Source organism: Amia ocellicauda, chromosome 10 (assembly GCF_036373705.1).
Source record: "Amia ocellicauda isolate fAmiCal2 chromosome 10, fAmiCal2.hap1, whole genome shotgun sequence".
NCBI lineage: Eukaryota > Metazoa > Chordata > Actinopteri > Amiiformes > Amiidae > Amia > Amia ocellicauda.
In genome coordinates this window covers 14,935,048-14,961,064 of record NC_089859.1, presented here as the reverse complement: position 1 = coordinate 14,961,064, position 26,017 = coordinate 14,935,048, and the positions used below count along the sequence as shown (strand labels likewise).

General features: G+C 39.6%; 1 protein-coding gene across 3 annotated transcripts in view; it reads right to left on the bottom strand.

Annotated features, from left to right (window-relative positions):
• The window catches only part of LOC136759978 (fibroblast growth factor 13), a 120,352-nt gene extending 95,797 nt beyond the window's left edge, over positions 1–24,555 (bottom strand). For 2 of the 3 annotated variants that reach the window (XM_066715164.1, XM_066715167.1), the window contains exons 1-2: positions 23,293–23,778; positions 22,605–22,788 (exon numbers count right to left, since the gene is read on the bottom strand). In XM_066715164.1, coding sequence (XP_066571261.1) covers positions 22,605–22,653 — 49 coding nt within the window. In that variant the 5' untranslated portion in view covers positions 22,654–22,788; positions 23,293–23,778. Of the gene's footprint in view, positions 1–22,604; positions 22,789–23,292; positions 23,779–24,461 lie in introns of those variants that run through there. The other variant, XM_066715165.1, reaches the window with a different exon arrangement.
• Between the last annotated feature and the right edge of the window lie 1,462 nt (positions 24,556–26,017).

Here is a 26,017-nt window from a genome sequence, read left to right as displayed (position 1 = left end):
GTCTGTAAACTTCATTGACATTTGATGCTCACCACATGATGTTAGGGGAATTCTATACCTGCTATCTAAACCAGGGCTCTTACCAAATGATATGAAATGCACAGCACACCCTCCTAGGCTGGCAATATCTTCTTTAGCACTACACAAACTAAAATACAAACACTACCAATGGAAGGCAGTGAAGCAGCCTGTGAGAAGCTAGCAGTCGCTAATAGTGCAAGACTGACGCAAGGGTGATTTAGCACTCCAGATTAGGTGGGAGCAGCAGTAAAACTGAAAACAGAACAAAATTAATCATTGTAGAGGAATAATGATGAAAACAAATAAAACAAAGCGATTTGAAGACATTCCTCGTGAAATATAACTGTCCTGTCTAGTTTTCCTTTATATCTCTTATTAGTTTCTAGTTTCCCACATAATTTCTTCAACCTTTTAGTACCTTCTTTCACTGTGAATTTGGAGCTTTCATGAACACAGGCTTCCATTTATTTTTCATTTTAATCCCATTACATCATTATTACATTTTCCATTTATTATTAATTATCACTCATATGATATAATAACAGTGCAATGAAATATGTACTTTGGTTAATATTGCTTTGCTACCTTAAACGTCTTTGAACCATAAATGGAGATGTTCCATAAGAATGGCCTAACAGGAACAGTTCCAGGAAAACAGACCACTTCAATTTGAGTTTCTCTGGCAGCAGACAAAATCGCTCCTTGCGCCATCTCACTTGAAACTGTCTGTGGCAGTTGAGTTGATGGTACCTCTGGGCCTGAGAGAGACACTACAGACAGTGGACAGCTGGGGTGCAAGAGCTTCTGGGGGAATCTAGATGACCTCGGAGGCTTCATAAGCCACTTCACAACTGAAGAATTTTCAGTTTAACTTTTTCACAATTTTCCTCATCATTACCTGCCACTCTTTTCGGATGAAAAAAGTCAGTGATGGATGTGATCTTAAAACGTCCTGATCTGAATACTCCAACAGACCTCAAAGACTGTCAACAGTGAATGAGTAAACGAGGATAACTGATCAAAACAAACCTTTCTTTGTAAAACATTTAGAGGCTTGGTAGCAGCTTCCTTTACAGCACTATACAGAGCCAAGAGACAGAGACCTAGCTACACTGAGATCTCCTCAAACTTGAGCTAAACATGAGAAGCTAATTATTTTTAATCTCTGTTCTGCTGCGTCTGCAACCAACTGTGCAGGAGAAATAAACGACATGCCAGTCACAGGTTATTTCCAACAACACTTGTCAAGAAGCTTGCTGATGCTCCATCAGACAGTGTTTAATTTAAGGCACACTCCATCTTAAAGATGCACCTCAGAGCACAAGCAGAAACATGCACGTGCACGCACAGGAACGCACTCACTTTCAACAAAGAGCACAGCCTCTACAATTGGGATAATGACTGACCCTACATCCTTCACGTTGATCTCGAATTCTGTGCAGTCAGGAGACAAACATTTGTTTTTGCCGCAAACACTTGGTTAAATCCCCAGTCACTGCAACACTTCCAAACCACTGTCATGGAAAGAAATTGTGTCCTATCAGCAATGTGAGTGATCAGAGCACAGAGACACCTGACACTCGCTACGGCAACAGCACAGCACTGTTCACTGGTGCTTACTGTGCATAGTGCTGTGATGTGATTTACACTGGCGCAGCTAGTCTCGTCTCACTGTCAATAACAACCACTGAGCTTTGCATAACCACCAGTCGTCATCTAATTCTAAAGGTTGTAGGCTTGATGTTGATTTTCATCCTGCTTTGATTTTTTCTTTTTCTTTCACATTTTAATGTAATCATATTATTATACGTCAACCATATAAAAGAGATAGCCATTATTTTGACTGAAATCGAAATCAGGTAAAGGTTCAAACCATGCAAAGGTTTGAAATGATGTGTTGCATGATTTTGGCATAGTCGTCTTATAGTCTAATGCTTTAATCAATTTAGAAATCATTTAGCAGCCAGTTGTGTGAAAGAACTGTGATGGAAGGGATTGCAAGTTTCAGTATTTTTCTGCTTCATGTTTAAACAGTAACCTTTCTTTTAATTTTCCTTTTTATTTTCTCTATCAGCAAGAGACACATGCCAGAGCAGCAGGGCCTGTGGTAAAAGTGATAATGGTAAGTGTAAGCCAGGCCCTCTCCCAGTGTCTGGATACAAACTCCAATCTTCTAATTCTCTGCATTCACTGTATTAGCAGGTTCGGTTTTAATCCATGCTTTTTGAAAACAAAGTAATTCCTTTTGAGCAGTCTTCCCTCATCTCCTCCTGCAGAATCATCGAGTGACTCTGCATCCCGAGCTCCAAAGATGGCAGGCTGCAGCAGAGGGCGGAGAAGGAGGAGGCCGAGAAGCCCAAAGGCTTTATTCCGTGTGACACTGCAGACACAGGCCTTGTGACGGACTGGATAAGACTCCAAAATACGTTTCAAATAACGTCATCAGCCCAAAAAGCTTTAAGGAAGCACGATTTATATTACAGGTTCAAAAACAAGCCAGGCACTGGGCTGTATCCCGGAGCAGTGACCCAGACACAGCAATGAAATGTAGATGTAATTGTTGTGCATAACCCGGGGGAGAGGAATGGAGAGATTGAACGACAAGGCTGTCAAGTGACCCTCCAACATCATCAGATCACCTTGCGGTCCATTGGTGTAAGAACGGAGAGATCAGTTATGACCACTCCACTCTTCTCTACATTTCTTCCATCTGGCTTAAAATGAAGTGATTTTGGGAGGGAAAAAAATAAGCCAATTTTGTCACTGTGGTGTTTGAAAATCTCATCCCTGTGCCAAGCCAATTAATGATTCCAAAAAGTGAAGCAGTGAGAGCTACATCACACATCAAATTGCTCTTTAGCTTTCTCGGGGTGACCTATGTGTTGGAGCAAAGAGTCTGCTGCACTGCCAGCCCTGAGAAGCACAGCTCAGTGTGGCATCCCGTCCACTGCCTACCTGGAAAGCAAACCCCCAGCAGGACCCCATTAGCCCACTCCTTTCATCTCAGACAGCACACTCACAGGGCCCTGTTAGGACGCAACATCTAATTAACAAGAAAAGGGCCAGGCGGAGATAACGCATCCAGAGACAAACAACTTAATTAATCCTAACTGAGCTTTAATAAGTGCAGCTTGAAACAGTTTAGAAATTCTGCTCTGCACAACACCCTGAATCATGTAATTATGCCTTAGACTTTTTTTCTTTTTTCTTTTTTAAACATAATTAAATGACAAGACCAAACATTGCAATGCAATGCAGTGAAACACCACTTTTGTTTTATAATAAATGCCATCAACAGCTCATTGGGGGTCAGAGCAGTTGAAAAGATACACGGATTGACTAGGGGTGCGTGATAGGAATTCTGACTGTCCATTACATACTAAGAGGCAGGAATTTAGTCCAACTAATAGCCTATCAGGCAAGGCTAAGCAGACAGATCAACTTAATCTTTTCCATCTCTACTCAAGCAGGTATATGGAATATTCCAGAATCATGGTGATGTCCTGCATTCGTGTGAAATACTGCTGACAGGAAAGTGAGAGCACAAATCCTGGCTGCACCTGCACCCTGATACTTTGACATTGTACGGATAGGCTGATACCAGGGGGCTAGGCCAGTGCTAAGCCTGACGTTTCAAGTATTGACACTGCATGTTCCAACAGGAAACTTGAGTGGATTTGGGTGCATTCATCTCATGTCACAGGCAGTCTGTAATGGAATATTCATCGGACATTGGGAGAACAGTTGGGGAGTGACTTTGGAGTTGCTTCACTTGTAGTGCCAGTGTATGCCATAAACAGTTGAAGTAAACAGTGTGAAATAAGACCTGGCCTCTGTGTTTATACAGTGAAGCAATCAATCTACTACTGAACCAACAGGTCTCCATCAACTGACTGAACAGCAACTGTTTTTGCATCGTCTACAGTTAACATGCTTTGCTTCGGTGCCTTTGTACACTGGGGTTTGATCTCTTTCCAAGTTTGCAACAAAAAGACAAAAGTATAAGCAAGGAACTGACGCCCCCTCTTTCTGCAAATGCCTGAAGTTTAATTTATTGCTGTGCGCACACAGCCGGAGCAGCAGTGATCAATCCTAGAAGAGGCTGAGTAATTTAACCTTTTTTATTCTCCCCATGCTTTGAATAAGTCATAAGCCTATGTGAGTGATTTATTCTCCCTCTTTTTCTCTCTATCCTTCCCTTTCTCTTGGTCTCTGCACTGACGTTCAGGCCGTGGCAAAAGAAGAAACAGGAGGAGTGCGAAGTTTTATGTGCAAACTGCCAGGAAAGTGGCAATCAAAGTGATTACGCTGTTCATAAAAAAATTATTTAGGTCAGGTAATTTACAGCCACGCCGTAGCGAGAGAGTAATGCAGTAACCCACTGATTAAACCGGCTGTGTCATTTTATAATCTCCCTGCCAAGACAGGATGAAAACCCAACGCTAAGACTAATTCAAACTGCAGGAAACAAAGCAGCACTGGAACAGCCATCTGCCCGTGTGCACTTTGTTTTTCTCTCCTCCTTGCCTAAATGGTTTATTTAAATGCTCACTTACTTTCATTTAAGATCATGTAAACTGTTTACAGGTCTATATTTATTTTATTGTATTTATGTATTTTATTTTGCTGTACATTTGTTGTATGTTTACTACTCTGTAAAGCGCTCTGTGGCTACCCTGCGAAGGGTGCTATACAAATAAAAATTGATTGATTGATTGATTGATTGATGTTAACCTGATTGCACCCCCTCCTCCTCCTGTAAAAGACCTCACGAACAGAAGTAGAGGCCTATGAAATTGCATTAAAGACTCGCTGTGTTTTGAAATACAGTCACACTGTCCCAAATAGTTCAGTAATGATATTTTCCCTTTTCCAACCAAAGTATCTGAAACCTCTCCTGATCCACATCAGTGTGATAGCCATACCCGTCTCCCACAGCAACGGGCTCCTCCCTCCAGAAATTCATCTCTATGTAATACCACCCCCCCCCCACAATATTAAAGCGTATATGTTAAAGGTTGTGCGTTTTAATAAGCTCTACAGTTCCCTGCACTTTGATTCTGCGTTGGGGATTTCACTTCTTGGCTCAGACTCAAATAAAAGATTTGTGTATCAGAAAAGGTACACTAATGATCAGTTTTCACAAAGGGGGGCTGAACTCAAAGCTACAGAAGACCAGTCTGAGGCATCAGAGAAATAGGTTTATTTGAAAAAACAGAAAGGCCTGTGCTCTCATTGAGCTGAAAATGAAAAGAATCAAGGATATGTTCTACTGGCTACAATAGCCCCACTCTTGTTAACTGTTTATTATGGTGTCCACTGCAGTACAGCACTGTGAGAAAAACCACAATGTGGATAGCCACAACCAGGCTATCCAAACTTAATTCTCAATTATTAGTTGTACTGTTGTGCTATAATATACTATAATAGATATTTACATGATCCAGAGTACACATTTCTATAGTTTAATGTCCATATCCTTATAAAGTCATCTTATGAAGTCTAGATAATGGGAATAACAAGTTACCAGTATCAGAAACTGTAAGTGGAATGAGCCAAGGAGCTGTGGCAAAGGTGGCTGGGGATGGAGGAGGGATGCAAAGCAAGGAATGCTGGGAAAGTGCATTTGGTGCTGAATACTTATGCTTGGGAAGGCGGAACTCAGGCATGAAACTGGGATTGTCCTCCTCCTGAACTTCAGTGTTAAACTCCATTTAAATGTGTACAAGAAACCGAGTTTTTGGAGACCAGCTGACAAATATTACCTGCCATGAGGTAAACCGGAGAGTGCACATCTGGAGTAGAAGGGGAATGATCTCTTCAGACAGCCAGGAGTTCCACAACCCTTTCATTGAAAAACAACAACCGTATGACAGGCTACTGTTGAAAGAACAATAAACAGGCTGTTTCTGAGAGGAGATAATGTAAATATAACTAGAGGGTTTGCTCTCTTGACTCATCAATGTGTTCTTGTGTGTTGTGATGTCTTTATTGAAAGATTCGGCTGCTGCTCCTGCACAGTATCTAATCTCTCTGATGTGTCTATGACTCAGCTGCTCCCCTGAAACTGGCATGTAACGTCATCTAACAAAAGACCAGCTTTTACCAATCTACTGGGAAAATCCCTATAATTACTAGTAAACAGCCTTTGCACATGAAAGTACAGATTTGGTTTTTCACACCCCCCCTGCAAAAACAAAAGAAACAGCTGGTGAAACTGGAGACCAGTAACAGATGTAAGATCAAAAATATACACTTAATTAATAACACTTGAATGAGATATCAAGGTTGAATAGTTACTTAAATTGAATGGGCACATCTCATTGGCAACCTTTATATTTTCTTAATAATAAGAGGAAAAGCTTATTTCTGTCAATAATGGATTATTACAGAAGCAGGCTTTTGAGAAGGGTGCCAGAGCAGACAGGATGCATTGCGATAGTTTGTAGTACTGCCAGCATTGATGGATATTAAAAATGACGGACCCTTTCCCTTGCCAAGATGATACTGTGCCCCGTCACAAAACTGAGTGCAAGACAGAAGCTCAAAGAGGATAGAACCGAGAATGTCCTGGCCTACTCAGAATCCTAAAAATACAAGTGAGATTTTTCTTCCTCTACTGCCCATTGGACCTTTTTTCCAGTTTTTGTTTCCTGTAAGGCACTAATTTAAACAGCTGGGCTCCAGTTTAAAGTGCTAAATTACAGCAGCAATTCAATCCCCTCCTAGACAACTGAAACTTTTTTACAGCCTAAGAGTCATAGATGTTCAAACCACACAGCCTTTAACAACCCAGTGCAACAAACACACAAAAAGGGGCTTTTCACTAAAAAAATATATTTAAAAACAAACCAACAAAAAAACACTAAATCCTGTTGTATTCCATACAAAAGGCATTATAAACAAAGTCCTGACACTAACAGTATGATGAAATAGTTTATGGTTTTCAGAAATGACAGGTATGAGCCTTTTTTTGGATGCCGTACTCGGGTCCTGAAAGTGCACAGTAACACCTTGAATCAAGAGAACAAGGTAAGGAGGCAGTTCTGGGCAGGGGAGCTATATTCCACCACACAGCACTACTGCACTGGGGTGCTGCTGCTGTTGCTCTGTCCAGCCCGACCCATGGGGTCTGTGACCCTCGTGAATGATTCCCATTGTGGCTTTGTGCATCCTGGTCTGTTGTAGAGGAGAATAACGCTCTCTGCTGCTCTCCATTCAGAGCAGATCTGACGCAGCAGCCCTCTCACTAACACCCACTGAACGTGAATAATTTATACCGTTCTCCCAGTCTTGTTCAGCAATAACACGAGACAGAGAGAGAGCGAGAGAGGGAGGGAGGGAGGGAGAGAGAAAGGGAGCTCAGTCATGAGGTATTCATAGCATTCTCCCCCGCAAAACTATAAAGCTCTTGGAAAATAAATAAATAAATAATATTATATCTCATTGCAATACAAGCCCTGAGGCCCTGCCTCCACAGGGCCAGACTCACTGACTGCAGTGCTCGCTGGCTCACACCGAGCTGCCTGGGCCTGTCTGAGGCACGCTCTCTACGTCTCCGAGTCTGCAAGGGTCTGCAGTGCTGCTGAAAGAGATAGAGCGCAGCACGGCAACCACTCAATTAACTGAATTCCTTCAGGGACAAGACATTGCCTTCCCAGGATTCACTGATCCTGTCACTGCTCTTGTGCTGTTGCTGCCGTGCACACTCGTACATGATTATGTCTGGATCACCCGAGGACTGAGGTAATCAAATACCAGCTGCCCAGCAGTGGAAAGATAAACAAAGAGCCCTTAAAAGGTACAGCAGAAGGTCTGCAGCCTGAGAAGCCTCCCATAGCACAGAGAGGAAATGGTTTGCTGACGAAGACACAAAAACAAACAAGAAGCTAAACCTCTCATGAAAAGCACACTCCAATAAACACTATATAGAAAATCTTCTTATCTATTCAAACATTGTTATTTTATTCTATTTTTTCAATTTTTCCACAGTGTCTGGTTTAGGTCTTTGGAATACCTTCTCAGGACCATACCTAATATACAATTACTGTAAGTAGCCCATATGGCCCTGGATTTGGGTGGATACGATTACCTCTCTATGTCCTACTGACTTTTTAACCTTTCCAATGAAAAATCCTCCTCTGCATATACAGAGGCCTCCACAGAATATCTGAAGCTATAATTGAGCTATTCATTTAACCTTCCCAAGTTTGGATCTCTTTTATTTCTCTCGAGATGTACAAACTAAGCACAGTTGAGAACTGGAATCCTGTCGGTAGATTTAGATTTGTACCTGTCCTTGTTTTGACATTTTTTACCAATTAAGTTAATTACTTAAAACCTCAATTGGTACCATACAATTAATAAACCACTTTTGCCATGAAATAATGTTGCCATTCTCACCAATGAAATATAATTTAATTAACATAAAACTGCTGAATTAGTATCTATATAATTAATTTCGTAGTGAAATCACACACATCTTTAAAATCACAGAATACTAGTGCCTAGGTTCCTTTTTTACTTCTACAAAACACTGTGTATTATGTACTACCAGTGAAGGTGTCACAATGTGTTTAAATATGGTCCCAGGGTTACCTCTTTTGCACCAATTCTGCAATAATAGGCTATATTTAACGGAAATATCTATAAAACTAAATTTGCAACACAGAGAAAAAAACGATCAAACTATAATTCCAAAGTCTATGGTTTAATCTCAGTTCCTGAATGACATGCATCTTCCTTTTAGACACAGTAAATCCATCCGGATGTAGATGATCAGATTTAGTCTAGCATAATCCTGGTTTGAGCACCAAAGCTGCCCACTCAGTGCCCTGAGGAGAATTGGATCTGTTAAACCAGAATCTAGACTTGAAAGGGAATGGCAGCCTTTGGCCCCACGGTTCCTTGCACTCTCATCTTCACATGGGCACTGAAGCAACACACCAAAGCAAAAACTGGCCTGACACAGCTGGAATTGTATCACTGATCATCAATGCATAGACAAAGACGACAAATCGTTCCTTGTAAATGCAGAGGACCCTTGCCAGCTGACCTCAGCACAGGTTGCAGGACTGTGTTTTCACTCGATGGAGCAGGTGGAGGCATTCCACATCATTTAATTTGGAGATATATATAGCAGTTACATCACTGAATCTCGGTGCATTACCGACAGATGTATAGGGATTTTACGCTTCACAGCTGCATGCTGGCCTTTCAATGGATTGGATGGCTGTTGTGTTCAGTGCTGACAGCCCTGCTTGGCTCCTGCAGAATGTGCCCTTTAAACCAAAGCAAGGCAAGAGAACACTACTGATTGTCTCTCTTTAGCACTCTGTATTATATCATATTCTTATCCGCTGTTCATTTCTCATGATTTGTATATAATTTGTAGTTTGTTTATCATAAACAATGTGAATCTAGAGGGAGAACTCCATAGACCACAGAATAAACAGAACATTTCATTACAATCATTCTAATTAGCAAAATATAGTTAAATTTCATACTTGTAGATTGACCTTACATTTACATTAATTTATCAAGAGAGGAAAACAAAATAAATTGATAATTAGAGCAAAACAGAAGCTGACTAATCAGACAGTGCTGCTCAAATTATTGTATCACTTGCAATATGATACAATCTATTGATTTAGTGAAAGAGAGCTGTAAGTAAACATTGTTGATGCCAAATGAAAATATTTCACAACATGAGTCACTGTATTACACAGATCATAGTTGGAGAACCTCTGCTTAAACCCAATTCGTGTTTAAAACATTGTGCATTTCATATGATTGTTTGCCAGAGGCTTCTCACTTCTCTGCAGTAGAAATACATGCCTAAGTACTGGGTTTTTAATTTGCTGGGCTAGTGTGCCAAGCCTGAGGTCTCAACCTTGGCCCAAGCATGGTGTCACTGACCAGTCTTTTCTATTCATGTGTGACCTTTAAACCTCAGTGAGGAGGGGAGTAAATCTCCATATACTAGATGAGCAGCAACCTGAGCAACACTGCTTTAAGGTACAGTTCCTATTTGTCTCTGGTGTTAGTTGATGCATTTTCTTTCACTCCCACTCCTAAATGCTCTCTCAAATGAAAATATAACCGTAATTAATCAGATACCTTTGCTCATGCCTGGATGCTCAGAGAATTGTGTCCCCTGGTAGTAATATCTAAGTGATCAGATGTAAGAAACAGAAATGGGAAAGGCAAGGAGCTACTAGAAGACCGTTTTCTGCTCCCAGGTGTTAAGACACTAACAAATCCTTGAACTTTAGCATTTCATTTGATTTGTTTATTTTGCAACATCCCTCTTCTATGTAATGGTAATCATTCCCCTTTCCATTAAGCAGCTTTATGGAGAGAAACATTCTCATTTGTTGAATCCTGATTTACAATGTGTCTGGGTTGCTATTAGGTTCATCAAGAATACTGGATCTTGCTTTCACTAATTATACATAATTTTACATAATAATATACATAATAAATCTTAATAAATCTAGACCAGCTAAAACACAATTATCATACCTTGGGCTTTACACTGTATATACACTTTATATATTACACTTTATACACTGGGCTTTATAGATATACATTTGTTTATTGCTCGTTTCTGGTTTATTTTACTGCCGATGGTTTACACAAAGAGAAACACTATCCCCCACCTTTCTAAGAATGTAATCTAACTGCAGATGCACTGCACAGAGAAATGTGTTTGTTCTACTACTAAGTCAACCCTCCAGGTGGTCATGAAAAATTGTAACATCTCCAATAAATGGCAATACGCTCCCCTGTGGATTCTGATGCAGGTGTACATTTATTGCGTTCTACTCCACAGATGGAACATATAAATCGGTTGTCTCTCAGCATCTCCCCGCTGGTTCATCTTGCAGTGCTCTGGCGGGACGACAACTCCAGCACTGAGCACCCTCACAGCTGGCCCTGTTGTTTGAACTTGGTGCACAAACCAAGAGTTAGTGGGGGGGGTGGAAATGTTTGCAGCTGCCAACTGGAACTGCAGCTGAACTATGAGGGACAGACACCCTCTGGGACAAAGAGGGAGCTGAAAATTTGTCATCCCCTCTGCCAGTAGGACTATAAAAATATAACAATTTTTCACAGTAGTGCCACTACTTGTGTTGTCAATCCATGCAGTTATAAAACTCTTAATCTCATTATTTTTAAATAGCATTACCGGAAATTAAGAAATAGAAGACATTTAAATTGACACCAACAGGCTTTTCAGTGTATATGTATAATTCCTGTGCAAGTGCTCCGATTTCACTTCATATTTGATGTAACAAGTTAGTTTCTTTCACTGTTCTGCTTGCAATACAGTAAATCTGTGAGCACAGTTTTCAGAGATCCATTTTTGTTCTGTTGAATAGAAATCCAGCAATATCTGCCAAGACTGGGCTCTCCCACATATTACAGCTCTCACATGCAGACATAACTGAAGAAACACCAACTACAGGGATTTCCATTGTGCCCTGTGAAGAAAGGGGCTTTTCTTGACAAAGACACAGCCACCTCGAGGACTGTAGAGACAACAGCTGAGGTCTTCAATGGGACCACATTAGAGATGCGTGTTGTTGGATACACGTGCACTAAAACATCCAATACATATTGCAATTTGAAATAACTGACTCCAAGTAGGTTGACAGGAAGTGTTCAAAGTAAGTCTATAAATGGTGTAGAGGTCATCATCATGCTTTGCAAAGAGTGTGCTGAAATGCTTATCGTTTTGAGAAGACTTGCATGGCTTCTTGAAATTAGCAAGGGAACTGAATACAGTTAATCAATTTGCTTGGCCTGCAGTTTAGAACCATTTGTGCAGCTATTCAATTCACAGGTAACAATAGGACAAACAGACAGTCGTTTGTTTTGGAGCCAGTAAATTAATAGTTCAACACTCTGCAGTGCACCAATTACCTCCGATAATTATTTCAAAACAAGTTTGGTCCTTCAAAGGTTATACAAGAGTGTAAGCCAGGCTTCCTTCCGCTGGCTAATTTAATTGGTAAACCATTTTTAGCACTTTTACTCTCCTTACTCTTTCCTTAATCAAAACATTTTGCAGACGGGAATAAGGAGCCTCTGTTGTGGTGCACAGTCGAATGTCTTCAAACTACACAGCAGACCGTACAAGCTTTTGATTCGGCATTTATTATTTTTTATTTTTTGTGGTGGATACATCTCATTATGTAAATGATTCCTCATCCTGTGTTACACAGTAGAGAAACAAAACAGTGCACAAGATGTACACTCCAGACAGTGTGAAATAAGCTTCAGGGAACAAACCACAAATTGTGCTATATTTGGAATTCTTTCCACAATGCTTTTTTGCTTCCCTAGATCCAAGGTTCTTGTACTAAAGGGAGGGACACGCACAGGCACACGCACACCTTCAGCAGTAGAGCAATGCTTTGCCTCATTCCTCTTTTCTTACTTAAACAGCTGGACAAATACTTTCATCCATGTGCTAGTGTGAAACTTTAGATAAATCAGTGTCCATTTCAATTCCAAATGGGAGCATAATTAATCTTGTTCTTTTAAAGAGCAAATAGTTGGATTCCACTTTTTTTTTTTTTAGTAATAATTATTGTACGTTTCTGTGGGTTGCTTTAACTGCTTTAATTCTATCATTGTAATGTCTTTTTTTCTCTTCATTGTTCAAATTCTGACAAGTTTTAAAATGTTTGCATAACAAGTACTCTCCACAGTGAGAAGCAATCAGTTTCCAAAGCATGTCACTAAGCAGTACAATTCTTGCTCCCTCTAAGCATGTAACTGACATCAAGACACCACCTGCTTGCCTTATACTGAAATGTTTTAATCTTAACTGCAATGTATCCACAAAAATTACCATATACAATATCACTGCATTTCTGTGAGAGGAACTACACTAATGGGAATACCTAGCCAGCCTGCCAGATACTAGCTGTGCAGATTAAACATATACAGTACTGGATGCACCTGGAACATTTTTGTGCTTAATTAACAATAAAAACACATCTGCTTACTCATACTCGTCCACAAAACATCCAGTACACAAGTCAGTACACGTTCCCTGTGCTGTCAACCCATTCATGTTTAAATCTCATTCAGAATTCCCAGTGGATTTGTGCATACAGTATTTCTATGCTCTAAACGTATGTCAATATTTAATTAGCCTTGTCTGGCAAACTTGTTTATAGCAATGCCAAGTGTTAATGGTAAAGATTTCAGTTTTTATTTACTGGTATTAACAATAGCACTGTTCTGCATGGTGATGTAAACGAATGTAACACATGCTTCTACCTGATAGTTAACTAGTTGCCAAAGGGAACACTCTGCTGCTTTCTAGGTGTCGGTGAGCCTGCAGTGTTGCTAGTGGGTGCTACCTGCATCCTCTGTTTGATACCACAGCTCTAATGTTTGCAATGTGGGCTTGCAGACATCCTTATGCACACATTCCTGTTCTGGTGCTTTCAAATAGGGAAGTGAGAAGAAAAAAATAATTGCTAATTCCAAGTCAATAGAAACAGATCTTGTCATTGCCAGAACATCCACAACATATGGTCAAACTGCTTTGTAGTCCACATTGACTACCATCACATTTAGCACTATAGGTATGTTTCTCCAGTCCCTGCATCAGTACATTCGGCAGGGTTTCAGAGTAGATGGTGATGTTTCTTCCCGAAGTACAGGGAGTTTTATTTTCTTAATAATAAAAGTTCCTATGTGGCACTAACACAATGACATCCCTCTGCAGAAGTGTGAGTGATAACATTGGAACACAAATGGGCCCAGTTTTATTCATTTATTTGAAGGCCGTTTTTTGATGCAGCCATACTGCATAGCTCATCTGAAGACAGTCCAGTCAGTGCTCACCTACTGCAGCCCCAAGAATCTGCTTATATCCCCTTGTTTATTAACACTCTTCTGACATTATCTGCTCCTTATTTTAATGTATTCCCCTTTATCATTTTATAAACTTTAATTAATGTCCAAACAAACTATTAATCCTCTGCATAATTTATAATTAAGCACCCACTGGGACAGAGAAAGTCTCCATGAATTCTTACCCTCACACATGCTCAGCCAGTGGTTTTCTACAGTGCAGAGTAGATGCAATGGGAGGAATAATATACAGTAAATATATTGCTTGTGATTCCCTCTTCTTTCATGTTAATCACCAGGCTGATAGGTAATGAACAGAATACGGCAATTACCACAGAAAAACAAGTAATAATGATATCAGCTAAGGGATCCAGCATTTCCAAAACTAATCCCATGGCAGTACACTTTAGGGTTCCCAAGTGGCACAACTGCTAAAAGCATCCTACCTGATATATTGGACACTGATTTTTAGAGATTCGAGTAATAAAATAAATACAAATACAAATATTTACAGGGCTTTTTGAATATTGGCTCATTAGCAAATTTTCATGACACAGCAACAAAGCACAGAATTAAATTCAATTATTTCTCAGAATGAATTGTGTCAGGTGGAGTGTAACTTTTGACACAGAAAAGCGTTAACTTAAGTGTATGGCAGGTTTGCCAATTTCAGAAGTCCCCATTAGCCTTCAATTGAGCAGAGTGGCTTGGGGGAGAAGGGAGGGGGACAACTTATTAATTGAGTGGAAAACACTCACCTTACCGGTCAAAGGCTGAGACCCTGAAACTCAGCAATATCTCTGTTTACACCGAGGTGCATTCTGGGAGAAAGGCAGTGGAGTGGTAACCCTGGAGCGGTCAGTGACAGAGCAGCCTTACCACCTATTTATAAATACTCTATATGAGTGGGTTCACATCTAAAAATAAATCCCATTATACAGCATAATAAATCGTCCCAGGGGAAGTGTAATTATTAAAATTACATTTTCCACAGTTGCTTGTCAGGGCCTGTGTACACGGCACAGCCGGTTTGCAGCCTTAGGACCACAAATACAAAAAAATACAAAAAATCTGCACACTAAGTGAGCGGTGTTAACCAGTGAAACAACCACAGAGTTTTGTCAGAGCTGCCTGAACCCTGAACGTCTTTAGTTTCTGAGAAGGATGCCTTTTTCAAATAAGCTTAACCTCTCCGAGTTTATTATGCAGGCATGCATACAGCACTCTCAGCCTTCTTTGACTGTGATATTATAGACAATCACAGCTGCTTCATGTTAGAGTTTGTTCTCCTGCATCATACTCATTTGTGGAAAAAAAGGCTACTTTGATGCAGTAAAGTAAAGATTTATTCTGCAAATTTGGCATCAGTGGCCATTTTTCTTTAAAAGGATTATACCTGCAGTACTTGGTCAATCTCCAATGTCTCATTTCACCTGCCTAATGGAGAGTAAATGTTTCAATGGAGAATGAGGATATACAAACAAGGCTTTAGGAAAACCACGCCAAAAGAAACAGTGCCAACTAAAAGAGGAGGGGGGAAAAAAGGTAACCACAAATGACACTGCTAGGCAGAATTTGTTTTTACAAATGCTGTGTACAATGACAAATATCAAGAGTGGATGCTCCCATCAACAGCATGAACTGCTTCGAACTCGCAGAGAAAATAATCCTTATTAACCTCCCGTTTCGAACCACGCCACTGCCACATTGCTGCGGACTCTCCATTATTGCTCCACCAGCCCTGATCTGCTAAAGACCTTACAGTCCTCGCTCAGATCCTGCCATTCATGGGCTTACAGTACAGGCACCTCTGCCGCCACAAGGAGGGTATTTAGAGATTACTGGTGGACCCAAATAATTACACACAGGTATTTAAGGATTATCACATGAAATCTCTTCACACGGAGCACTCAGCTGCTCTCTCTGTGCCAAAGCAGCGACTGCCCGTCCACGGAGCACTTGCTAACATCTCCCTGCGATTGTCTGGGACAAGAAGGACACATGCAGGATGTTCATTTACGAAACCGTGGCCCTGACAGACACACCAGCACCAACCTCCTTTGCTTAGCTGAACTGCATGAAAATGTTTACTTGCTCCTATTTGGATTTGGTTTATTAATAGGAATTTAAAAAGATCCTTCGAAATAAGGCTTTGGCGAAGCTCTGCAAAAGCCTTTAAAAGCCTCCTTTAGAAGCTTTCAGAATAAAGTTTTTTTTCCGCTGGGCTGTTACAAATTTATACATATATAAGTTGCATTATAGGACACATTCCAGAAGGGTAACAAACGAGGGAAAAGAGCAACTGCTGGTAATGAGGGAACATAAACTGTGGTCGATTTTACTACAGAGTGAGCCCCTGGGACCACTTCAAAGCCTGCACATAAGCGCTATGACTTAGACAGCAGCATGAGATAAGTCAAAGAGACAAGTCTAGAAAAATCCTGAACATTTCAGAAAGCACAACAATCTAGAGTGGCAGTCCTCTGATGCACAGTGAGCTTCCTCCAGGCAGCTTCCACAAGAGACTTGCGTCACCGTTTTTAAATCAGGCTGCTCAGACCTCCCGGTGTATCACGAAGAGTCTTCATTTTAACATGGTTTCATAAGCATCTTCTACACAGGGAGCATTTCACAGCAAGGGACTTGCCTAAGAGTTGGGGCGCAACAAATGCTGTCCAGAAGGAATGGGGGAGGTGGCTGCATTTCTCATTTTAACAGCCTCAAACACGCCCGACTGCAAGCTGTATTTCTGAATCTCTCACTCAAAAAACAAAAACAAAGAAGAAACACTTAAGATTTCAAAAGGAAAAAAAAAAAACTATCCCCATGGAGTTGTTTGGCACATTTTTGTCTATAATGACGTTTTTGTATAAGGGAATATAAGAAAACCTCACAAAAATCTGTTTACCTCATATCCTATTGCATCTTCTAGCTCCTGATATGCATGGCAGTGCATTCTACTTAAATGTAAATGTAAACTGATAGAATAATCCTGTTATTGAACAAACCTAGGGGCTTTAAAAAGGAAGCAATAAAGAATCAAGGTGATCATTTTCTGATGGAAAAATACTACTGTAAATATCTGACCGGAGTATATCTGGAAAACTGCTTTGCCGAGGAGTGGATAAGTCTAAAATGCTTAAATGGAAAAATTCTGAGATTTGGTGCATTATTGAGAACCTAATTTATTTAACACAACCATATTCCATCACTATATAAAGACAGAGAGCTTTTCCAGAAGCCTCTTTGCCTTTGCGTCAGACCTGTATTTCACAGAACAGCATTTCAGTTGCCTTAGTTATGTTTCTCAATGTACCTTTCAACTTGCAGAGTTTCAAATGGTGCTGCAGTAAACGGTTTTTATTTGAGCATGTCTGACAGTGAACAAGCTATTTAGCTGGCTGGAATAGGATATTTAACAAGGGCACTTATTACTAAAGAACAAGTAGGTGATCCTTGATGGTTTCATTACTTTTTAAACTAAGCATAAGCAATTCCAATGACTTTTTAACAAAGACATAAAAGCCTCTTGCCCAGTTCCTCTGACTCTCCGTCTGTTTATCCTTAGACCTTTCTGCTCTGTGTTGGTTTTACCTTTTACACAATATGTCTAATTTTAATAATTTCAAATACTGCAATGAGCAGTCTGGATATCTTAGACAGTCGGCTTCAATTGGGGCATTTTACAACCATTTCGTCTCAAGATACACTTATTAGTATTCTCCATTTTGCACGTATGCTTTATGTACAGCTGTGACCTGTGTTGTCCGATACCTTTGTAACCAATACATAAATAATTCACAGATTTTCAATCCCGCACTACAATTCATGAAGCAGGTTATTGCCAATATCTCATAAAATATTAAAGCTACTGAATTAATAGTACTTATGATGCATATAATTGTACCAATGATACATAGGCATCAAAGCATTGTGTGTCTATGAAAACGTGCTCGTTAATGATTAATGAGGCAAACAATACTATGCTGTGAATTTGTATTGATGTCTCCCAATAGTGAGCTTTCTAAATCAATGTTAAGCAGACAAACATTTGTAAAGTGATTTATTTTGCTACATAGAATCCACAGCTTGTGTCCAGTTGAAGAATGAAAGTAGCTTAATTACCATGATGCTAAATGATGTGTTAATTGTGTCTATTCTTCACCTTCAGGATACATATTTGGATTAAATCATTCAAATCAGTTGACCAACAGGAAAAGCTTAAACTTTTTGGCAACACTGTAGTTTTAGGGCTGCCAAAACATGTATTGTGTTAATAATAAATAAAAAAAACACAAATGCATCACCTACAACCCTTTATCTAAAGTGTAATCATCATCTTAAGAAAGGTAATTTTCAAGAATTAAACATTGTAGAAGACCAGGTTCTCTATAGGCTTTGAGCAAATGAAAATTCATATCTGGGACAAGCCACCCTGGTATTTTCATTCCATTCCTATCTATGCCATTGCATAACTTTGTTTCAGTTATTCAATCATTTACTGAAGCGATCTTCTGGATTAAGCAAGTCATTAAGAGTCAATATAATAACCTATTTTTGGATTAAAGTCCTCATACTTAACATAATGTGTGTGCCAGAATTGACTACCACTTACCTAGTGAGAACACAAGAACATATTTTTACACAATGGAAAGAAACAATGTCTAAATAATATTAACAGTGAAACAACTGCAAGAACGAATTGATGGAGGTGTTAGCCTATATCTGAGTGCATGTCTACTAGGCTCCGTTCTCAGCACATAAGACACCAGCAAACTAACTAACCCTTCCTATGATGTTCCAGCATGTCTCTAGAAATGATACACCATTCAAGATCACAGTGGAACCAAACCAACAAAAAAGAAAAACAAAATTGGTTCTGTAATTTTGCTCTCAGCTTTCCTGCATAGCTACATCACTGCTTTAAAACAGCATTCATCACTGGTATTTATAATTAGAAGTATAATTGTTTGGCTCTTGCCATGTCCCTTTTTGTGATCATCAGTTTACAACCTACAGCACCCAAGTAAGACTATTTCCTCATTAAAACAATCAGAGTTCTAGCTTAAACTACACAAAAGAAATTACAAGATGTGCAAGAGGGTTTTTGACAAATCAAATTTCTCATCTTCTCAAATGGAAGCTTAAAATGACTTCTAACATATAATAGTCTCCAATATAAACAAGGTTTCATTTTAATTAGAAACTTTTCTGATACCTGAAGTCACACTAAACAAATCTGTTAATGAGATTAAGTAGAGGAAAGTGGAATCTCCTTCTCCCAAGAAATCCTATTGAAGACCATTCCAATTTACAATGGTGTGTATAAGTGGACTAGACACAGATGTTTTTGAAACCAAGAACAGGTTTGCATCTCTCGGAAAAGCAAGACTTGCTGAGATTGATAAGCGATCAGCTGATTATCCATGTCATGAACTTAAAAAATGAATAATAAGGCAGATTCTAGATGTTTGTATTTAGTTACAATATAAAAGAAGACCACAACATTGGGTTACTATGCTTTGGAAATCACTAACAAAAACAAAACATCTGCGTTTTTTGTTTTGTTTTAGTCTATTTTTAAAGCTCCAGAGCTTCGTGTTATGTAGATCTGATTTAATTCCGATAAACTGCATAGAACCAGCTTATGTACACTCTGTTTATACATCTCTCCAGCGCTATGCGTGATGCTGTAGCAGCGTCAATTGACAACAGCACAGCATGTATGCCACAATCCTATTGTTTAGAGAATCATCATTTTATTAAGAATGACTAGAGAAAATGAATAGATGGACAGTTTTCAGATTGATGTTACATGCATGTGTGCCCTGGTACATAATTTGTGGAATGGGGAGGAGGAAAAAAACAAACAAAAACAGCTCATTTAATTCCTATTGAATCATGATGGGTACCTAAAATGTTCTCCTGACAGCTGCATTTATTTATCAATCTGGAGCATGAATAAAATTAATATTCAGCACATACAGCAATACTGAAGCCCCTCCTGCTTACATTACAGGAAGATTAAAACAGTGTTTCACTGTGCAAAAGCAATATTGACACCTGTGTGTAAAAGTGACTAAACCAAACAGGTGCAATGTTAAGAAATGTGTTTCATAACCACAGGTTACAATTTTTTTTCATTCAGAGCACTGATGTCTTGTCCAAAATGTTTATAGTGAAATATGTAAGTGTTTAGCTAAGCTTGTGCATCATCATTACTGTTTTTAATAATAACGTATTGTTAAAAATAAAGTAATTCATACCTTCTTTGTAATAAATAACATGGAAAAATATGGCCACAATTTATATTTTGATCATAAGACTATCAACTGAAAGACAGCTGGTGCCAGAATGCTATATTTTATTATGGGGAACCAGAATAACCTAGACAGTAATTAAACATTATTGAGCCACTCTGGGGCTTTATCACTTTACAGATTGATCTACAAAGTAACATTCATATTTCTTGAGATAAATCTAAAAGGACAGGAAGCAAAACCTTCTACCAAGTTTGGAAGGCTATGGTTATGGAAACCAGTGATTTCAAAACAGCATATATACATTTCTTTTAAAACCGTGGAAATACCAAATACAATAGAAAAAAGGCCTTGGCCAGGATTGTGCAAGCAACACATTTGATTGACTGCAATGCATCATATAAGCATCCTGCTGCAAAAAGGGCTTTCAAAACCTCCTGCGCACTGCATGTGAAGAGAAGGAAAGGAGCTTATGAGATATAACCCTCAGTTTATATGCACACCAGGAAAGAATGCAAAGTATAAACTGTAACATTTTCCTTCATACAGAATTAACATCTAAGCAGCCTTGATAGTTTCAAAGCTGGTGACTATCTGTTTGGAGGAAAACATTCTGTGATTCAATGTACTATAATAAGGAATTTTTTTTGCACCTACCATTTTAATTACACAACTTCTGGGTAGAATCCATTACCCATTTAATACAACAAGGGTTACACACACCTATCCATGTACCTTAGTAAAGAAAAAGACTGATTATGTCTGAGATTAGTATACTTTTACTCACAAATGTGATACTCAATACAAGAAATTAATTAAGTACTTTGTAATTAGAGATCTACATGGCACATAGTGTGTCTCTACAGAACAAACCTCAGACAAATGGCTTACAGACAATTCCCATCCATATACATTTAGTAATAGATGCCTAGTGAATGTACAGTATTGTGCACTAAAAATGTAAAGTTATAATACAGTTGATGAATTAATTGTTCTAAAATGACTTAAAAGACTGTATATATAAATATCAGACAATCACAACAAACCACTTGGGAATTTTGCATTTTAATTCAACAGCAATGCTCAGAAACAGGCAAAGAATGGGCTAGTTATTCGGCCAAAAGCAAAGCAGCTCAAAAGTAGCTCAAGCACAGCATATAAAAAGTGCACGCACATACAGGATATAGACTACAGGCCAGGGACAAGGGAAGCAAGTTAATGTGCCTGCCTGGACAAGTCACTTCTAACACACACAACAAAAAGTGAAAAGCGACTTACTATAAATATAAACGAATAGAACTAACTATGATTTGAGGAATGTAACTATATATGTATGTATAAATTATGCATATACACACAGATATAAATTTACTTTTATTAAGTTTCATTTTTAGAACGTGTTAGTTCATTTAACTTAATTTGACTCATTCCTATGTCCAAGTGCATGTCATGGACCATTACAAACAGGGTTTTTGCCTTTCAGTTCAATAAAAAGTGAAGTCATCGTGTCATTTTCCTCTTTTTGTTTTAAAAAAAGTTATTCAGCTTTGATTCTTTGCATCGGTAAAAATAAGCAATCAAATGAAAATTAAAATAATAAGATGACCGTGCGTGGCAATGCAAACGGCCGGGCCAAAAGCTCGTACACATCCATTAGAGCAGCGGCGTTTCTTTAGCAACCCCGCATCCCCGCGGTCTCCATAGCAATGGTTGCCCATCTCCATCCCGCGCAGAGCGCCGCGTCCACAGCACTGCGGAGCACTACAGCCCAGCGCATCTGTGCACGTCATCTCCTGCTGTAGGACACCTCGGCGTGACCACAATACATTGATCGCTGTGCACCGTAAAACAAGAAAACCTACCTTCGGATGGAGAACAGTGCACGCAACAGCCACAACACACGGGAGGGGAGAGAATTCAACAGGATTCAAATGACATCAATGCTTTACTGCCATTGCGTTAAAGCGACAGCACTCCCATTTCATCTTTCCCGTTTGGCGAATTAGTCACAGGATCTGGTAACTGTGCGCCAAAAAGCGCCCGCTTTGTCAGTCATCAAATTTGCTCTAATCCGCGACATTTTTTTTAATTCAATTGAATAGCCTTTTTCCTCTTAAAAAGATGCAACATGGCCCTAATCTGTGTAGTATATTAGCCGGCAAGTCATATTGTGTGTGACTTCCATTTAACCCCGACAACAAAGAGAATCGGGATTGTGGAAGCACTGGCTCAGGATCAGTAACCCTACATTGCAACTGGTGTGGCTTCAGTCATATCAAATAGCGACCCTATGGTTCCTCATTCCCCAATTTTCCTGCCAAGCACGGTAAGCTGTCATTGTGTTTTAACAGACCCTTAAATTGACAATAGGCTGTATTAGAGATGAAAGGAGAGCACCGGCTCTTTACGCGCAGCAATCTCTAAGGCAAGCTTTGCTCCTCTTACCCTTGGAAGCATCCTTTTCTTCTTTAGGCTTCGCCACTTTTCCGCTCATAGATCCCAGTTTGGATATGTAATTCCCAAATAAGACTAAAAACAAAATCCTTGAAGCGTTTTGCAAACTGTTTCTTCTATGAAATCCTTTGAAAATCCCCCCCCCCCTAAGGTACCAGGTTTAGAGACGAGCGGTCTGTAAGAAAAGAAGACAAAAAAGAAGAGAAAATAAAATCAGTCCTAAATGTTCACTTCCCGAATAGACAAAGGGTACAAATGTCGTAGAAGATGAATATGTAACCTTTAGCGTTCAATGTGAATTAAATCAAGGTATGGAGAAATGCCATTGCAATAGTCGTTCACACACACAACAATCCAAGGTGTACACAAAGAAAGCAGGCATCCAGCGTAAAAAGTCATTCATCCTCTTTAAAAAAGATCCAGATATCAATATCAGCACATCAAATGTTTCAAAATTGCAATTCCGCGAAGGGAAAGGGCTACCCGCCGTGTCTGATATTAACCTAATAAGATGTTCAAGTCTCACAGACCATAACTGCACAGCTAATGGGATAGATGCTGTTTGGCATGGCTGGGTTTTTTTTTTTTTTTTTTTTTTAAAAGCTCTTGGCAAAATAGCAACGCCATTGTAAAATATGTATAAAACTAATCAATTGCATACATGCATTGGTGTTCTTACCTCTTCCCTTCCACGTTTTCGAATACATTTATGCACATTGAACGCCAACGACATATCCACGCTCAATTTCGCTTTGTTCCATACAAAAAAACACGAGATGCTTTCTGTTGTAGTAAAAAAAAAAAAAAAAAAAGCAACAAGAAAACGAAAGAAAGCGCTTCCAATGTGAGCCTGTCGACGTCAGATCAGACAGAATGGAAATTAAAGGAAAATAACCTCGGGGGAACCTCCTGCTACAACTCCGAGGGGGGATACGGAGTGCCAGGCACCCTTGCGCCTGCTATGCCAGGCTTCCGTGTGCGAGGAATGGTCCTAAACCACCGAATATATTCTCAAATCCCACAGATCAACAGGATCCAGAAAGAGGAGGCTCCGGTGTAGTCCACGCATGTGGAGACGCTGCTGCAGGTAGAGTATCGGCTGTAACACCCTGCGACGCGCAATCACACGAGGATCTGCGGCCAAAGCGCCGCGCTGCCTGCTCAGACAGTCGGAGGAGGAGAAACTGCCAGGCCAGTCTAAAAGCAAAGGGTTGATGCACAGGAAATGTCGTTGGGTACCGTGCGCATAGACCTTCAATTTGAAGATCTACAAAGACGAAGTTTGAAAGAAAAGTCAATCGCGATCACCGTAAACTGAGTGAAACTGAATAGATCTCGATATTTCTGAAAACACAAAAAAGCACCATTAAGAAGATGTCGGCGTCGGTGTTTAATTGCATTTTATGTAATTTAAGGTCACATTTCATATGAATCCATCACAGACTATATGCTGCGCTGTACCTTACATAGAAACCAATTAAAAAAACGCTTAAAAGTTTGCGTTTGCCGGATAAAAGCAAAACGCCATGAAAGAGAAAAAGTAGCCCTTGCTGTACACTTGTCCCGAAGGAGTGCCTGGTCTTGCGCAGGTGTTTGTTTAATCGTATTGTTATCGCTCGATATTTCTTTTAATGTAAACCACTGAACAAACGTACCGAGTATTGCAAGCACAGGAAAGGGAATGGGGGGGCGGGGGCGACTAGGGTTGCATATTACAAACAATTAACTTAAATGTTGATTTCAACAGAGACAAACTAACTAAACGGTAGAAGATACAACCAGAACAGACACTGTTGCTCGTAGAGTCCCCCAGCTGCCTAACAGTGGGTACCGTACGGAGTAGCTCACCTTGCAGGGATAGAAACTGATGCGTGATGAAGGTCCCTTTCCCCCAGCTCCACACTTCTGTTTGCAATTTCGGGAATCTGGTTGAGGCACAGATTACATCTTTTCAGAGGTGTTTCGGTGCCTGGTCTTGATTTCAGGTGCCATGCAATTAATACGTCATTATTTTTGGCCACTGGTGAAAAACAGACTTGTAGCTTTCAAAAACAAACTAAAAAACCGCTCACTTCTTAAGTTCTGCAGTGTCAGTGTGTTTGTGCTTTTGTAGTGAAATTGAAGAAGTAACCGAGCTACCAAACACTACTTGGATAATAGAGGTACAGTTGAATGCACCCTGCCGTTAACTCCTAGCATCCCGGACAGCACCAACTATAAAAAGTGAGAGTGCAGTTCTCCCAGCACTATAATACGATCTAACGAAACCTTAAACATGTAATTTATGATGTGCTGTTTTTATTGATTTTAAGATGTAGAACTAAATTAAACCTTGTTTTATCAGTTAACATTGTTTCACTCATGTGGGTTCAAACTGTGTATATTAGTAGTAGTAGTAGTTCCCTGTGCAGGGAAGATCTGTTCATATATTGGACACATTAAAAGTCCGTAATCTCGGCGATAAATGTAAGACCGACTTTTTACGGGACAGTCATATAAAAAGTTAATATATGCAAGAGTAAAATCAACATTATTTCCACTTCGTGTAATAGGTCTGGTGCGAAATAAGTGTGACACAACATAACCTGAATTCGATTAAAATAAAAAGTGACATGGTTTAATACTGGCTCACCTGGGTGTTGAGAAGTGTTTATTAAAGGTCATTATTTTCTGTTCCTGGATAATCTACTGTTCTTAAGGGGAAATAAAATTAAATACAAATCAGTTCGTTCATTAGCGTAGACTGTCACAGTTCATGGTCGCGTTATGTGCGGGATGCTCTACCCGAGGGGGTCATTAAAATAGAAAAAAGATCACATTATTTTTTGCTATGTATCAGAAGGGGGGCCTTCCGACTATTTATAAATGCTGTCCAACATTTGAATTCCTAAAATATACTTTTAGTTTGCTTTATGAAGAAAGAAAGATTAAATGTAAATGAGTTTTTGTAAAGGAAGGGAAGGGAAGGGAAAATGCGCGGTGTGTTCTTATTTATGTATCCTAATAATATTCCGCATCTCTTCTATGTCCCATTATACTTCTGAGGACGAAGACACACTAGTACAGTTAGACACTGACGTCGTGTGTACAAAAAATAAAAATGCCGCAAAACCTGCCGAAGACGGACGGCTGTTACAACTCCGGGTCCAGTTAAACAATGATCCTTCAGTCCACTAATCCAACATAGCAGAATCATATAAGACAAGGCGTGTGTTGGTCTCGTTAGACAGTCTGACTTTAAGTTACTCTGTCTCAAGTCATTTCTGTATAGGCAAAGGCTGTAATGCATTTCGGATGGGGATGCGACAGCTAAGATTTCATGCATGATCGACCAAAACCGGAGCAGAGATTTGAAGACCCCCAACCATGTTATGAGGAACCCTATTATCTTCACAAAATCAAAA